The sequence below is a fragment of the Lissotriton helveticus genome, chromosome 11 (genome assembly GCF_964261635.1).
Source record: "Lissotriton helveticus chromosome 11, aLisHel1.1, whole genome shotgun sequence".
Lineage (NCBI taxonomy): Eukaryota > Metazoa > Chordata > Amphibia > Caudata > Salamandridae > Lissotriton > Lissotriton helveticus.
Window position 1 is genome coordinate 202,443,329 of NC_136072.1, and position 16,878 is coordinate 202,460,206.

Here is a 16,878-nt window from a genome sequence, read left to right on the forward strand (position 1 = left end):
TAATGACAGCCACAGAACGTTGGCCGGACTTCGAGAAGATGAAGAGTGATTTCCCCAAAGTATTTGGCGGGAAAGTTGGCAAATTAGAGAAATTTACGCACCGGATAGACCTCAAGGAAAACTCCAAGCCGATTTCCCACAAAGTAAGAAATTTACCCATAGCAGTGAGAGAAGCGGTACAGCAGGAACTGCATAGACTGGAGGAGAATGGTATCATCGAACCAATAAATTGCTCAGAATGGCTGGCGCCCCTAGTAGTAGCGATGAAACCTAACGGGAAGGTCCGCCTCTGTGTGGATTTAAGAGAACTGAACAAATGCATAGTCGTGGAAAAATTCCCGCTACCACGCATTGAAAGATGTTAGCAAAGACAAAAGGAGTAAAGTGGTTCTCCACCATTGATCTCACTTCCGCCTATCACCAAATAGATTTGCACCCTGCAAGCCGGAAACTGACATCGTTTATAACACCCTTCGGATGTTACCAATTCCGCCGCATGCCATTTGGTCTTGCAGCGGCAGTGTTCCAGAAATGAATGCACCGCCTATTCAAAGACATTGATGGTGTTCAGTACTTCCAAGACGACATATTGGTGATGGGAAGGACTTAAAGGATCACGATAGGAAACTGGACATGGTGCTTCGAATCCTGGAAGACACCGGCCCAACAGCGGAGCGGGAGAAATGCCGTCTCTGAATGGCCTCTGTCACATACCTGGGACATGAGATAGGAGAGCATGGCATCACGCCAAAAAGGGCCAACGTGAAAGCGATCTGTGACGCACCCACCAGCAAAGAGGAGGTGAGATCCTTCTTAGGAATGGCTGAATACTACAGCAAATTTGTACAACATTTCGCCACCAAGACGCATCACCTGAGGCAAATCATAAGAGACAAGACAGTATTCACCTGGACAGAAGAGACACAAAAGGAATTTAATGCCCTGAAAAAGGACATCAGCCACGCCATACCGCTGCAAGGCTACGACCCCCAAGGGAGGTCAGTGTTGACAATGGACGTCAGCGAAAAAGGGCTGGGAGCGGTCCTCATGCAAGAGAGGAAGGATGGAACAATGGAGACCCTCAGCTTCGCATCAAGGACACTAAATCCCACGGACCACAGAAATTTAGCGTAATAGAGAAGGAGATGTTGGCGGCAGTGTGGGCCATGGGGAAGTTCCGCCAGTTCCTATGGGGTACGAGATTCCAACTAAAGACGGACCACAAACCCCTGGTCAAGGTCCTCACATCGAGCGGACACGCAAGCGCCACGCCACGCATCGCCAAGATGACGTTGAAACTGCTTGAGTACAGGTACGATGTAGAATACATCCCAAGAGCTAGAAACAAGGTAGCGGACTACCTTAGCAGAGCTGCAGCCATGGAAGAAGCCACGGGCAGTGCGGAAGAAAGTGAAGAGATGGTGTCCCTAACAGAAGACATGGAGAAGGTGATAAGCAACCAAGAGTGGACCGAAGCGTATGGAGAAGACCGGGATATCGAAGAAGTAAAAGAACGTATCATACACGGATGGCCTGAAAAGAAACAATTATGGGCAACCCTCAGGAAGCTCTACAAGGTGCGAGAGGAACTGTCTATAGACGACAAAGGCGTATTTTTGTATCGAGGAGACAAAGTAGTCCCACCGACAACTCTGGTACCTCACCTGTTGGCAGTACTACATGAAGGGCACCTGGGAATCGTAAAGACAAAAATGAGAACAAAGCAAATGTACTGGTGGCCAGGGATGGACATCCAAATAGAAAGACATGTGAGAGACTGTGATCAGTGTCAAAGGGCAGACAAAACCATGACACCCTTGAGACCAGCCTTAGGAAGGTTTGCCAGCCCGATAAATTCAAGGAAGAGGTGTCCGTAGACATCCTGGGGCCCATATTAGACACCTTGGGCACGCCAAAATACATATGCGTCCTTGTCGACAGGTACTCAAAGTGGCCGGAAGTGCACATTCAGGAAGAAATGGACACAGAAACGGTGCTCAGATTCCTTACATCCATCTTCCTTAGAGAAGGCATTCCAAGATCCATACTGAGCGACAATGGAACGCAGTTCACATCGGAGAAGTGGTACAAGTACATGGAGAGGAATGGCATCAAAACCAAACACACCTCCATATACCAAGTATATATATCAAGTGGAGCGGTTTAATAGGGTCATAATGGGATCTGTCCAGGCAGCCATCACAATGGGCAAAGATTGGGAAAAGGAAGTACAAAGTATGATGTGGACCTACCGCATCACCCCTACAAGCACAGGATATAGCCCTTTCAAGATTTTGAGAGGAAGGGACTCCTTCACCAAGGACAACCTGGCGTGGAAGGAGAAGGCAGTAACAAGCAAGTGGTCCCCTGCAGTGGTGCGGCATAACCTAGAGAAAGCCCAAAAGATATACTCTGAACATTATAACAGAAGAAGGAACGTGAAAGAAACAGCCCTTGAGAGAGGGGAATGGGTTAGAGTCAAGCTGGCAGTGCTGCGGAGAAAGGGGGACAGTAAATACAGCCAACCTTTACAAGTAAAGGAGGTATATGACAGAGCGGCGCTGCTCAGCGACGGAAACGTATGGTCTCAAGACCACATGTCCAAATGTAGTAAGATCCTACAATGGTCTCATGAAGAAAGTAGAAGGACATCACAAGACCAGATGTCACAGGAGAAGGAAGAAATCACCCTGGGAAAAGAAGAGAACCCTAGGGCAGGTGGAAGCTGCGAGGAGTTGGGAGACGGTGACATCCCCTCGGTCCGAGAACATCAGGTAGAGGAGAGTGAGACTCCGAGGAGAGAAAGGCCCGGTATTCCAGGGGATGAGATGGCGAGTCCAGCAGAGAACAGTCCCAGGGAAGTTTCTACTACTCCGGTAAGGACCTACCCGATTTCGAGACTTTGAACTTGGAGGAGCTAATTGACTCCCTTCACATTTAGACTGTATGTTTTCTGTTGGCAGGCAAAAGGGGGAGATATGTAGTGTCGCGATCTAGTTGATGCGCGCTACGTCATGACGTAGTGCGCGAGGCGGCCATTTTGGTAGACTCGCAGCGCGAGTCAGAGGATAAACCTGGAGAGCACCGGACGCCTGGCGCTCTCCTGCTGTTGTTAATAATTAATAAACACTTTCTCTCACACTACCTTGCCCCACGAGTATCATTTGGAGTGAAAGAGGCATCAGTACAAATTCCAAGAATATATTTTATATTAATGCCCTTCCTCAACTTTCTATTCACTGTATAGTACCATTATTCTTTATGTGTTTGCAACTTTTGAATTTTCTTGTGATGAAGGGAGAAACGCTGTGTTTGAACTTCGCTTATCGCATACTTTCCCTTTATGGAATTTAGATCGTCTTTCCGTTCCACTTGTTGTCTGGCAGCAAACGTTCCCTTCTTTCCAGACAGCTCAGCTGTGAAGGAAGGTCGTTCCTGGAGCTCCGTGTGTACAGTACACACAGCGGAAAATTCAACCATTTCGGTTTTTATCTTTTATTCGTCCAATTGGTGTCATCCGACAGGACAGGGAGATTCCCCTCCTAAAAGAGGGAAAGTCCGTCTTCCCTTCCTGTGGAAGAAACTGCCCTCGCTGACAGCTCCGGCTCCTGTGACCAGCGTCTGCATCACAGACCCGTTGCGCAGATACCAAAGCGTCACTGGGCCTCCTTCCAAAGGGACTCTTTCTTTGAGTCAGTCTGCTTCGGCGGATGGATATCGCTTCCGGTTGGAGTGGTGGCGTTCGTTCCGGCGCCTTGCGAGCGTCACTGGTCGGCGGCAGCCTGCGCCTCCTTCCTCCCCCGTGGATCGTAGCGAGGACGTCTGTCAGAGTAATGGCGACAGGCCCGGGCCAGCACCCGGCGCCCGCCGCCGCTACCACGTCGTCCCGCGCGGCCGACGGCATCCTCATCGGCGACCGGCTGTACTCCAAGGTGCACCTGACCATTGACAACTCGCTGATCCCGGACGAGCTGCTGTCGCCCACCCCCTCCATGCTGGATGGCTTGGATCTGAACACTGAGACCGACCTTCGTGTCCTAAGCTGTGAGATGCTACAGTCCGCCGGCATCCTACTCCGCCTACCGCAGGTGAGTGAGCACTCCGGGGACGGGGGAACCACGAACATGGCGCATGAGGAAGGACCGGCCGAGTAATACCTCTCTTCTCTCTGTTCACAGGTGGCAATGGCCACTGGCCAGGTGCTCTTTCACCGCTTCTTTTACTCGAAGTCATTCGTGAAACACAACTTCGAGGTGAGCATGTGCCATTTGTCTCGTCCGCTATTGCTGACAGTTTATGTAGTCACGTCATATGCTTCCTGCTCCAAAGTTATTACTTTTTCGAGTCCGATTGTTTACAATTTCAGTTGGTGCGTATATTCTTGTCGCCTCCCAGGGAACGACCCAGTCCTCTACCAGACACGGAGCTCCCATATTGTGTCTTTGAATGTTGTTGGACTTTTAAGGCGATAGCCTCTTACTCTGCATGTGACAGCTGGTCATTGTAGTTTGACGGAAGTGTGTCTGCCATACATTTCTCGATGTTCGCCCCTTTAACTTTTTAATTGTACGCGTCCAGCTAGCTCGCACATTCCAAAATGTAATTGCTTCACACCCAAGGACTGCCACCTTCGAGAACTCTGTTTCGATGAGGCAGTCTAGTTCACGACAAGAAAGTGCGAGTTGAAGCTAGGGTATGCGTTTTATTACCCTTTGGCTTTTTACCCCCATAAACGTTATGTTTGAGACACGCATATGGCTAAAAACCGGCATGACTATAAGTAAGTTAAGCTAGATACCTGTTTTTGTAGTGCTCGCTATTCACTGAACATAAAATAGTGGGAATGATTGCCTAACTACACACCAGAGCCCCTTGCCCATACTTTGGACACTCCCCCTTTTTAATTTTCCCATCAAACCTGAGTTTGGAAAACCATCACTACCTTCTCAATTGGACTATTTTTTTGTTGCTTACTTTAGTGTTTTAGGCCGAGCCTAGGCAGTGCGCATGCACTGTCTGCAAGACTTGTTGTAATCACTGTATGAAGTGTAATCCCGCCTGCTACTTACAATTGGTCCAACCCTGAGTCGGTCTTCTTTGGTAGCTCCTCATAGGTTGGTCCCCCCCCCATACATCACTTCCTTTTTTTTTTTTTTGTTGCTCAGGAGCACTGGCCAACTACACTACCTACGCTGTAGGAGTTTGTCTTCCTTTGTGCACTACTCCAACAAAGGAAAAGTGTTACACACAGTGTATACCCACCCTTAGCCAGTGATGACTATCTTCCCTTTGTGCTAGCCTATTTGTAGGTTGCTGCTTAAGTATGGTCTCCGGGCCAAATGCATTTTATATCACCTGTATACATCATGTAGTGTCCCCTTACTAACCCTCCAACCTTAACTGTGGCCGCTCCTAGTGCATCGAAATTGGGTGCTGTGTGTAAGGAAGGCTACAGTTTAGCAGGGGCCATTGAGTGAATGATGTTATTCCTTCAATGTTGCTTGCCATTTATATCCCCTGTGAACTTGACAACCTACATGGCTGCATTTCCTGTGTCTGGCCTGACATCATGTAGCTTGTGATGTGTGCGGCACGAGTATGCAGCTTAATTGTGTTGCAGTACTAGTCTGTGCCTCCCGTTCTAAGTGGAAGTTTGCTTTTTTAAACAAAGGTTGTGATGTGTTCGGCCTGCATTTTGAATAGTTCCCCCTACAGCAGTAGTGATACATCAACTACCCACTAATACACGCACTTATGGTTTTAAAAAAACATGGTCTGCACTTGTTGCGATAAACTTCTGCCAAGGACAGTGTTTTTGCAACGGTCTTCTTTAAGGTTTTGGGATTAAAACCTCGATTCCGACAAAGCGCTGCTGTTGTGACCTTGTAATTTCGGATCCTCCGTTTCCCAACTAAAGTAGTTTGGTAGTTTACAAAATTTTCGGATCCCATTATTTTGGGTGCTAAAATGTTGTGTCCAAGAGGTAGGTATGTATGTTAGGGAAATAAGTATATATGATTTTCATTAATTACTTTGTAAGTGTTAGGGATGTATATTTACTTAAAAAAAAGTTAACTACAGTTATGGTCATAAATCAAATTCTAAAACCACTGAAATTCGCCTGTTACTCCTCCATGAACTTCTTATGACCTCAAACATATAACTAGACATGTTGAATGACATTGATTAAATCGTATTTAGTGAATTTTTAGACCTTTGTTCATACTTTGTCCTATTACCTGAAACACCTGTACATATATTTGCTGGGAAAAAATTACACAAGTTTTGTTTATCAGTGTGCACACAACACAATCCATAATTCGCATCACTCCCCATGTGGTTTTCCTGATGAATGTTCTTATATTTGAATGTTGTTTGCGATTTGTTCGTTGCGGTTGCTAAAACTTGTAGTGTGTGTGTGCACGTGTGTTAACCGCAATCTTCAAATTTCTGTGGTTTTATGCATTTGAGCCAGATCTGTGACGCATTTTTAAGTAATTTTTTTTTCAGTGAGTTTGTTTATAATTTATTTATGTAGTAACTGTCTCTACTCCCTGTACCCAAGCGGCAGGGCAGGCAGACCTACTGCGCATGACCATCCGCAGCAGTGCCTGGCCATGTGCAAGGCCCCATGCTGAACCCACAGCTCTTTCAAGCAAAAATACTGGTCCCTGTATGAAGAGATACCAATGGTACTTACTATAGATTGCATTTTGAAAGAGAAAATGCCAGATTTTTTAAATTTCATGTCCATAAATCAATAGTATTCTCAGTAATTACAGGTGAAAACAAAGTGCGCTGTGATGAAATGTGGTACACGCTGTGATTAATTTTAATGCTTAACACAGTACTTTTTACTTACATCCAAAATAAACCGCTTTAGCAGCCAAAGCGCAGATATGTTAACGGGCGACCCCAAATCGAGAGCAAAAGGAATATGCCAGAAACGGAATCGGTTTAGAATGGCAGCCCACCAGTACATGTGCTTGTGTAGCAACAGTGCGCAGGTGCATAGGAAAGAGGTGGCGGGCTGTCTTGACTGGATGGACGCTAAAGGCTGTCGGTGAGATCCATGTGACTACAGCTGAGGACTAGGAAGCAACATTTCAATGGAGAATGGGTCTGACACAGTTGAGACTTCCTGCAGCTCTTTTCAGAGTCTGCTGGCACATTCTGGCAAGAGAGCTCCAGCTGAAAAAACAAACAGGTGTTCTGTTATTTCGAAAGTTGAATGAGCAATAAAGATGCCTTTAAATCTTGCTTTTATTTGGTCACTGGGCTAAGTGCTGAGCCTTGAAGCACACCTTGTTTAGTGTGTCTAAAAGTTTATTGGGGCAGTGCTACTGCCTGATCGCGATCATGCAAATAAGATTTTACCCCACATACACATCTCATCCAGTGCAGTTAGTAGGGCTGTCTCTGTACCGTAGCCTGGTCTAAAACGGAACTCTTTCTCTTCAAGTAAGGCTTGCGACTCGAGAAACGATAAGATCTTGCTAACATACTGTTCCAGGATCTTCACCAGGAAAGGCAGACAAGAGATTGGCCTATAGTCACTCAAAACTGCTGGGTCTGTGAAATGCTTCTTCAGCAGAAGTGTGCCCACCGACTTCTTCCAGCTGCAAGATACTGACTGATCCTGATTTCAGAGATTGGTTACAGACTTGTAATAGTGGTGGCATCAACTCGTCCATCCACTTATTCCACTCCTATGGCGGAAGAGGATCTAATGGAGATCCCGATGTAGACATAGCAATTGTTAAGTTTTTCCTTTGTCATTGGCTCAAAGGATTTAATCCCACAGAGAGTATTCTCAGATTGGTCAAATCTGATGTCATTCACAGGCATTAGCCTTTCAGAGACCTCTTCTTAAAGGCGCCAGGATGCTAACTTAATTGTGCTTTCGCTAGAAGGAGCTGGTTTCATGTCAGACAATTTACTAATATCTTACAACATTTTACCTGTCTTTTCATCAAATAAGATCACCAGATCATCACACAGCTGCTGAGTGGAGATCAAATCTTTCTTTAAACACTGCGGTTTAGATAGATCGTGGAATATGTCAAAAATCTTGCTTGCACTTTTATCTGTGGCTGGAATAGTCTGTGTAGAAACTCGCTTCTGCTATCCCAATTTCCTTTTTGTACTTCTTTAGTACTGACTTAAGATGTTATTTGTCTTCGTCCCTTAAAAACGGCGCCATTTTCTTTGATTGGCTACATTCTAGTTTTGTTAATCTTAGGGACTCCTTGTACCAAGGGGCTGTTGGACAATTACGGGGATTAATTTAATAAGGGGACTAATATCTTCCTGGAACTTTCTACAGTTGATCTCAATTGAATCACTGGGATTAAAACAGTTAAAAAGACCCTTCTGCCAGAAGGCTTTACGAGCTTATGTCAAGCCCTCACCCTTTTACCGGGCATTAATGCTCTTTTGCTGGTAGGGCATTCCAAGATATTTATATTAAATGCTATTAGCGCATGGTCCGACCAACATAGGGGGGGGACACTTCCTTGACCAAAATCAAATCGTCCGATGCAAAGATTAGTTCTAATGTATGACCTTTCTGGTGAGTTGGGCCTGACGCCAGTTGTTTTAAACCTAAAATTCTGCAAGAGCCACTTTACTCTACTCTTCTCCAACGCTCCTCAGCATCTTGCGCTTGATTATGGCAAGTATTTCTATATTGGACTGAAAGCGAACTCTGTATTATCAACTTGTTTTCGAGCTTCCTTTACAAATTGCCCAGTATTGATGACAAACGTATATCTAGAGAGAATAGAATCAATCGATGTCAACTGCTCTCTTACAAACCTTTTTAATTAACTCTTTTTGTTGTGGTCATATGTAAAAGCACTGTTGTGCATTGAAATGACTTTATCACAGTTTGTATCAAGTCTGAGTACAGACCACTTTCTTTTCACCAGTAGTAAATGTAATAGATTTATAGCATTGTAAAATGAAGTACGGAATACAATTTCTGAAACTTTATCTTTCAGTTTTCAGTGCATTACAAGTATCATTGATGTCTCCCATACAGGGACCAGTGTTTTTGCTTACCAATTACCTACCCTAGGTCGCCATACACTAGAGTTTTCCTTTGTTTCAAATTCATAACCCACCAGGGTGGGAGCTAATCACTGCTGTACATGGCCTTGGGGCTAGGCTCTGCACCCCGCCTGTTAGACTGTCAACTTCCACTAAGCACAACCTTTGGCGCAGGGCCTAGCATGTGGCCTATGTGCCAGGTTTGACCCACGGTGCTTGCCCTTTGGCTAGGCCATTTCTCTATATTCATTTTTCTATTTATTTTGGGATTTGGGAATCCTGAACCGGACATACGAATCCAGCACAAGATTCACCCACTGAAGAATGTCTAGGAATTGGGAGTCTGATTTCTGACTCTTGACTACCGACATGTTAAATGATTGCTCGGGACCACAGTACCAAGACAGGTACCAATATCCTTGCTGCCATTATAAGTGGAGGAGATTAGCAAGTCAGAAATGAGACACCCGGAACTGTTTGCTCTTTGTGTGTGTGTGTGTGTGTTCTTTTTTTTAGTCTTCTTTCCTCAACTAAGGACAGCCCTTTGAGTGTCCCACCACCGGCTGTCTCTGTCTCTCCCCCCCATCCCACTGCAGTGGATCAGGGTGTGCTACTTTAAAAATATCCCTTTTTGTATGTGCAGGGGACAAACCAAATTAACATAATTTGCCAGTTTGTTACAATTTCCTGGCGTCATCTATGAAAGCGTGTAAGTATAGGTAAGTATCTAAAGGGAGAGCTGGTACCTCCACGACACAACCTTTCTAACATTAAACATATCCTGTTACAGGCGCTACATCCTGGCGCACCCACTCCCATGGTTACCTCCATTTCATTGGTATTATAGTTCAGCTCACTGGCTTCTCTTCACAGGCCCCAGACTTTAGCAAATTTCTGGGGACAGCCTCATGCTTTGTAGACAACCTCTAAAGCCAGCATACACCCATACATGTTCTGGGCCCACCTCGTAATCCTCCATTCCCTCACCCTGCCTAATTTTGCATGGTATATCTTCTAGCAATCATAAGTTGAACATCATCTGTTTAAACAGCGTCTGATCAACTCAGATGCCCTGACAGACCACTTGTGCATTCCGATCTATCGCTAACTCGGAGCAGCCACAGAATCCCAGATTCACTGGCCCTCAGAATTGCCCTTTGTTTTACTAACAATTTACTCGAGTAAACAACCTCAATATCTTAATCAGGGGCCACTGTTGGCTTCACTTTGAAAAAAAGAACTTTTTCAAGGCCATTACCACGGAATAAACGTCATCAAAAATACATAACGGGTGATGTATATACTGTTCCTGAATTTCCATTTCTGGGTTCTGCTGTCACCAGAATCTCTTCATGGCACTATTGGGCCATATTAAAAACTGTTATATATATGTTTTTGAGGCATGTGTGCTGTAGATAAACATGCTTTGCATACTCCAGCCATCTAGTGTTAGGTCCGGATGTTTGCAAGCTGTTTTTCTTCAAATAAGTCTTTTCTAGTCATGTGATAAGGCGATTCCTCCTTTCTGTGATAGTGCGCATGGGCATTGACTCCATTGTTCATTTTCTTCCCACCATTTGGTTTGGACGTGTATTGCTGCGCTCCGGTTCGAAACAGTCCTTCGGGTTTCCCTCAGTGTGCGCGCAATCCACTGTACCCTCGACGCTATTATTGTATGCGTTTCCATATTCTCTGCGTATAGTCATTCGGGAAGCTGCATCTTTGGTCGAAACTTTTGTGGGCGGTCTTCGAGCCTAGCTGCGTTGGTACAGCCTTCTGTTGATAGAACAGACTCTGTTTCCGTTTTGTCCTCGGTGCCACTCTAAGCACCCTCGCACCAACCTACATAAAGTCTGTAACTTGTGTGCCTCTGACCGGAGAACAAGGAAGAAGATTGTGAGGCTTGTCTGTCGTTCCGATCAAAAAAGACTATGGGATCGTCTGGCTCGACGAAGAGCAATGCAGCAACAAAGCATCCTACCTACTCTAGATATCTTTGGAGAAGAATACGAACATGAAGAGGTCGAAGTGTCTGCAGCATATTGAGTGGAGTCCGAAGGCGTGCCACTGGGACAGGGTGCTGTGAGTACTAAAGACCCTTTACCTTACAAACTCTCTTCAACCAAACATAAGGCTTCGGCACCACCTCTGCCTTCAGTCCCTGGTCGGCACTGAGGTGGTTTTTCCGTTGCCCCACCCTAGAGCCTGGCACGGAAACAACCAGTCCAGCCTTCTGGGTCTGGACCGAGTCGACAAAAGCAGTCTTTGAAACTGAAACCTTCCGCTCTGAAAGACCAGTCCGGTTCAGCACCAAAACCTTTGGTGCCAAAATCGTAAGAGACTTCCAAAGCCTCTAGAACCGATCTTGGACATTATGAAAGAGAAATTAGACCCTATGCAGAAGAAAATCTAGGTTCAAACACGCAACACTTAGCAGTAGGAGACAACAATTGCACTACCCTAGTATATACACAAAAGTCAAAACAAATCTTTTTTTTGCCACAGTTGCCCACCTCTTAGGTCCACTGCTAAAGAACCTTAGTTAAACAGATACAAACAAAGAGCAGAGAGGCAACAATCTATAGTACAGTACATAAATTGAGTAATTTTCAGGAGAATGTTCATCTATGTTCACACAAAAGAAAGAGTAATGATCCTTCAAGTGATTCTTCAATTTTTATTTCAATCTTCAAACATGATCTTGACAAAGAAGACAGCCAACGCGTTTCGCACAGAACGGGCTTCCTCAGGGCAAGATGTTTTTATGAGTATCAAAGAAGCTTCAGTATGATGTCACCATGTGGACAGGCCTAATTCTTGAGTATTGTATTAGAAACTGTCTATAAATAAAGACGATCCGAGGGTTTCCTACTGAGTGATGGATGCCAGTAAGCCTTATGAATGAACACGGCACTGATGCAAGAAAAGTTTTTTCTTTACACGTCGATTTTTCTCCAAATTATAAAGTAGTCAGGTCAGAACAGGTAATACATGGATTTCCGGGTTGACACTATAATAGGTGTCACTGGATGGAAAGAAGTTGAATCTCAAGGCGAGAAACGGCCATCCAGCATCCGATTGTCAGTCTTCGTGAAGGTTGGTCAGCTAAACAAACAGCGCTGTTTGTTTAGCTGACCAACCTTCAAGAATTAGGCCTGTCCACATGGTGACATCATACTGAAGCTTCTTTGATACTCATAAAAACATCTTGCCCTGAGGAAGCCTGTTCTGGGCGAAACGCGTTGGCTGTCTTCTTTGTCAAGATCATGTTAGAAGATTGAAATAAAAATTGAAGAATCACTTGAAGGATCATTACTCTTTCTTTTGTGTGAACATAGATGAACATTCTCCTGAAAATTACTCAATTTATGTACTGTACTATAGATTGTTGCCTCTCTGCTCTTTGTTTGTAGCAGAAGAAAATCTACATCAACCCAGATACTGAACATATTTTGGCAAAAACACCTTCCAAAAGGAAAGTTAGTTCAGAGGACACTAGTTATAAAATTCCTCTTAAGAAAAAGGACATGGCTACAAACCTATTCATCCTAATCCGCAACCCCCACCACCATTTTTACCCCTACCACAATTGCCAGGCTCAGATCTTCTACGCTTAACAGCTCAGGGGTCTACTCCTACACAGACTGATAAAGGGGATGATGTTTACTATGGCAATGGTCATTTACCAGCAGATCCATGGGATGACTAAAATTCATCCACCCATGGATAATCAGATTTATATCCTGCGAAGCCATCACCTCCAGATGATGTAGCTAATCAAGCGCAGCAACTTATTATGGGGTTACATTTTACAAAGTCTTTGGAAGAAGACTATTTGAGAATTTCAGGTTTTAAACCAGAGGTTTAGCAGTCTATTTTAAATACCATTTTTCATAAACCGTGTCTCTTTGTACCTCCGGTAGATGAGGCCCTAGAAAAAAGATAAAGGACACAGATGTGGCGAAGTCCAGGGACCGCTTTAGTCCCCATCAAACAGAGGCTCCTTTCGCCATTCATTTTATAGAGGAGGGTCCAAAAGTACATCTTTAGACCTGAATTCTTCCTCCTATAAATAAAACACACAGCCCTCTCCCTCTACAGGTTTCTATAGAGGAGGGTACAGAGGAAACCATTTCAAGGGTATGGGGTAAGAGCACACCAGCGCGGAAATCCCCTTCCCCTAATTAGCAATGCCTTGCCTACATTTCTCTCGATCATTTAACACCTGTCGGAGGAAGACAATTTTTCCCCCTTTGGCAATCCATAACATCAGGCAAATGGTTACTAGACACTAGACATTACCCAACATGGTTATTGCCTGGAGCTCACCAGCAATTCTCCCAATTTTCCACCTCGCGCTCACAAACTCTTGTGAGAGCACCTACAGCTCCTAAAAACAAGAGGTGCAAGCTCTTTTAACAAAGGGAGCCATAGAACCATTTCCATTACAGTATCAAGGTTCACAGGCTTACTCTCTACTTTCTAAACCTCAAACAGGATGGCTCCTAAAGACCAATTTTAGACCTAAGGATGTTAAACCATATTGTCAGAACATTTCCATATGGTTACTCTTCAGCAAGTGCTTCCACTTTTACAACAAGGCGATGTTATGTCCACTCTGGACTTGAAAGATGCATATTTTCACATTCCAGTTCACCCAACACATCTCAAATATCAGATTATTGACGGCAGGAAAACACTATCAGTTCAAGCTACCCTCGTTCAGAGTAACTACTGCTCTCAGAGTGTTCGCAAAATGTCTAGCAGTAGTGGTAGCTCATCTCAGAAGACAACAGATTCATGTCTTCTCATATCTAGATGATTGGCTTGTCAAAGCCAGCACACACTCAGACTATATATGACCTACTCCATCAATTGGGTTTTACGCTCCAAATGCAAAAGACTCAGCTTCAGCCGTTGCAGATTCAGTCCTATCTGGGAGCGACTCTAAACATTCACACAGATCTAGCCTCTACAAATCCAGCCAGATTAAAAAATATTCAACCTCTGTTAATACAGTTTCGAACCAACCAATACTTCGCAGTCAGGACTTTCATGCAACTGTTAGGAATGATGACATCCTGCATTGCAATATTGACTTATGCAAGAGTACACATTCGTCCCCTACACGAATGCTTAGCACTCCAGTGGAGTCAGTCTCCAGGTCAATTAACAGCTCTAGTGTTGGTAGACAGCCGCACCCATCGCTCTCTGCAGTGATGGAACACTCAACACTTATCAAGAGGGCGGCCCTTTATCGACCCTGTTCCATATTTCGTGCTAAGAGACGCATCGCTCACAGGTTGGGGTGCCCATCTCCAGAACTTTACAATTCAGGGTTTATGCCACAACAAGCACAAATGTCTTCACATCAACTATCTAGAGCTTTTAGCTGTGTATCTAGCACTGAAAGCTTTTTAGTCTCCTCATAGGGGAAGTTGTCTTAGTCCGCACAGACCATATGACAGCTATGTACAAAAACAGAGGGGGGCGGGGGGAGGAGATGCACTCTCTGCAACTGTCACGCCTCTCTCAGACCATTGGGATTTGGGCAATCCATCATAGAATCCATCTTCTGACAGAGCTTCTCCAGGAGGATGCAGCAACAAAGACACGAGTTGGAACTTCATCCCCAAGTTCTCCTTCCATACTTTCAAGAATGGGTATTCCCACTAAATGCCCAAACTTCGCTTCCATGTTCCCACACCATCTATCCAAAGGCAATGCCCTATGGATGAATTGGTCAGGGATATTTGCCTACGCTTTTCCGCCTCTCCTCCCATTTCTGGTTCAGAAGCTCAGGCAAACATCGCTCACATTAATCTTAGTGGCTCCCACATGGACCCTTCAACTGTGGTTCACAGCACTCTAGGAATGAACTGTGGTTCCACATCAGAAGCTGCATCTCCGTTCTAACCTTCTCACTCAGAACCATGGAGAAATCAGACACCCAAACTACAAGGAACTCAATCCAGCGATTTGGCTCCTGAAGTCCTAGTTTGGATACTTAAATTTGCCACCAGATTGTATGTCCGTTTTTAAAGAAGCAAGAAAACTTACCACTAGAGCATGTTATGCAGCAAAATGGAAAAGATTTGTTGTATATTATAATAAGAAAATTAATCCGCTAGATGCATCTGTCCGAGGCGAGCTGGTCTAGCGTACACATCCATTCAATTGCACCTTGCGGCAGTAGCCCATATTTGCAAAACAGACGGACAACATTTATCTTTGTTCAAGGTTCCAGTAATTAAAGCCTTAATGAAGGGCTTTAAAATATGAATTCCACCTAGAGTACCTCCTGCACTAGTTTGGAATCTGAACATTGTGCTTACAAGACTCATGGGTCCTACTTTTGAGCCATTACACAATTATCCATTAGTTTCTTTCTTGGAAGGTTGCCTTCTTCATTGCTATCACTATATTAAGGAGATTGGTGAGCTACAAGCATTAACCTTAGAGCAACCCTTCTTTCAGCTTCATAAAGATGGAGTAGTTCTTTGCACCAACCCAAAATTCTTCCCAAAAGTATTTTCTGCTTTTCAAATGAATCAGTTGAGTTACTGGTGTTATCCAGTATTATGGGTGTCTTTCATAGATTCACATGCCTGAATTATACCCTGTCGTCGAGACGGGAGTCTCCGGTACATAGAAAAGTAATGTCCTATAGACATACATAGAGAAAAGTAGGCCTAAGGACCTAACCTTAATAGCCTATCTATGTCCTTTTGTAAAAAGGACCAAACTCCAGATGGTAGCCAATCAGCTACCACCTCCCTCTAGAACTTTCCCGTCAGGAGCCTCAGTCTCTGATTTTCTACCGCACGTTGTGCTAGGGAGTCTCCACCTGAGTTCTCCTCAGGTTTCCTAGTTTTATCTCTTTTCCTCACAGAAATTGGATATTTCCTTCATAAATCAACAATGGCTGATCAACAGAAGAGGGGTCTCTTCAGAGCTTGCTCTTCTTGTGGTAAGAAGAGGCTCCACGTCGATGACCAGCATGAAACCTGTCTATACTGTCTTTATCCAGACCATTCTCCTAAGGATTGTAGAATTTGTAGAACATTCTCTACAAAAACTCTTAAAGACAGGGAAGGACGGCTGCTCCTCTGGTTGAACAGGCTGAAAACCAGAGACAACCTGGAGTCTTCAGAGGACGGTGAGATGGCTTCAGTTTCCTCTAAATTATCCTTGAAGAGGGCAAGGGTTGCTTCCTCTAGCCCTACAGACGTTCCTCCTAAAAAGACTATCAAAAAGTCTTCAGAGGCAACATCTGTAACGTCTGACAAGGAGGTTCCTGCCTTCAGGAAGCCTGTGCCGTCGTCGACGACGATTTCGTCGACGTTTCCCTCAGTGCTGAAAAAAAACGTCTCTACAGTCTGTTTTTACATTGACGATGGTGTCGACGGCGTCGTCAGTATCTTCATCGACGACGACTACTCCATCGTAGATGGCGGGTAAGCCTGTGTCGTCGATTGTTCTCATTAAAAAGCACTCGATGTTTAAAATTCCGTCGGACGTCGCCGACGACATCAGCGTTGACGACGAAACCAAAACCGTCGACCCTAGTCGACCAGCGTGTCGTCGTCGAAGACATCGACGACGGTAAAGACATCGGCGACGACGAAGACCCCGTCGACGGGCGCTCCATCAACGACGAAGGCACCGTCGACGGGCGCTCCATCAACGACGAAGGCACCGTCGACGGGCGCTCCATCAACGACGAAGGCACCGTCGACGGGCGCTCCATCAACGACGAAGGCACCGTCGACGGGCGCTCCATCAACGACGAAGGCACCGTCGACGAGCGCACCATCAACGACGAAG

The 16,878-nt window shown here is 45.0% G+C and overlaps 1 protein-coding gene across 4 annotated transcripts in view; it reads left to right on the forward strand.

Moving 5' to 3' along the window:
• CCNL1 (cyclin L1) overlaps positions 1-16,878 on the forward strand; it is a 382,007-nt gene that overhangs the window by 111,305 nt on the left and 253,824 nt on the right. Inside the window, exons 1-2 of one of the 4 annotated variants that reach the window (XM_078667165.1) lie at positions 3,443-4,088; positions 4,179-4,253. The exons of 1 other annotated variant lie outside the window; for it this stretch is intronic. In XM_078667165.1, the coding sequence (XP_078523291.1) occupies positions 3,711-4,088; positions 4,179-4,253 (453 nt within the window). In that variant the 5' untranslated portion in view covers positions 3,443-3,710. Of the gene's footprint in view, positions 1-3,442; positions 4,089-4,178; positions 4,254-16,878 lie in introns of those variants that run through there. 2 more of the 4 variants (XM_078667163.1, XM_078667164.1) reach the window with 2 other exon arrangements.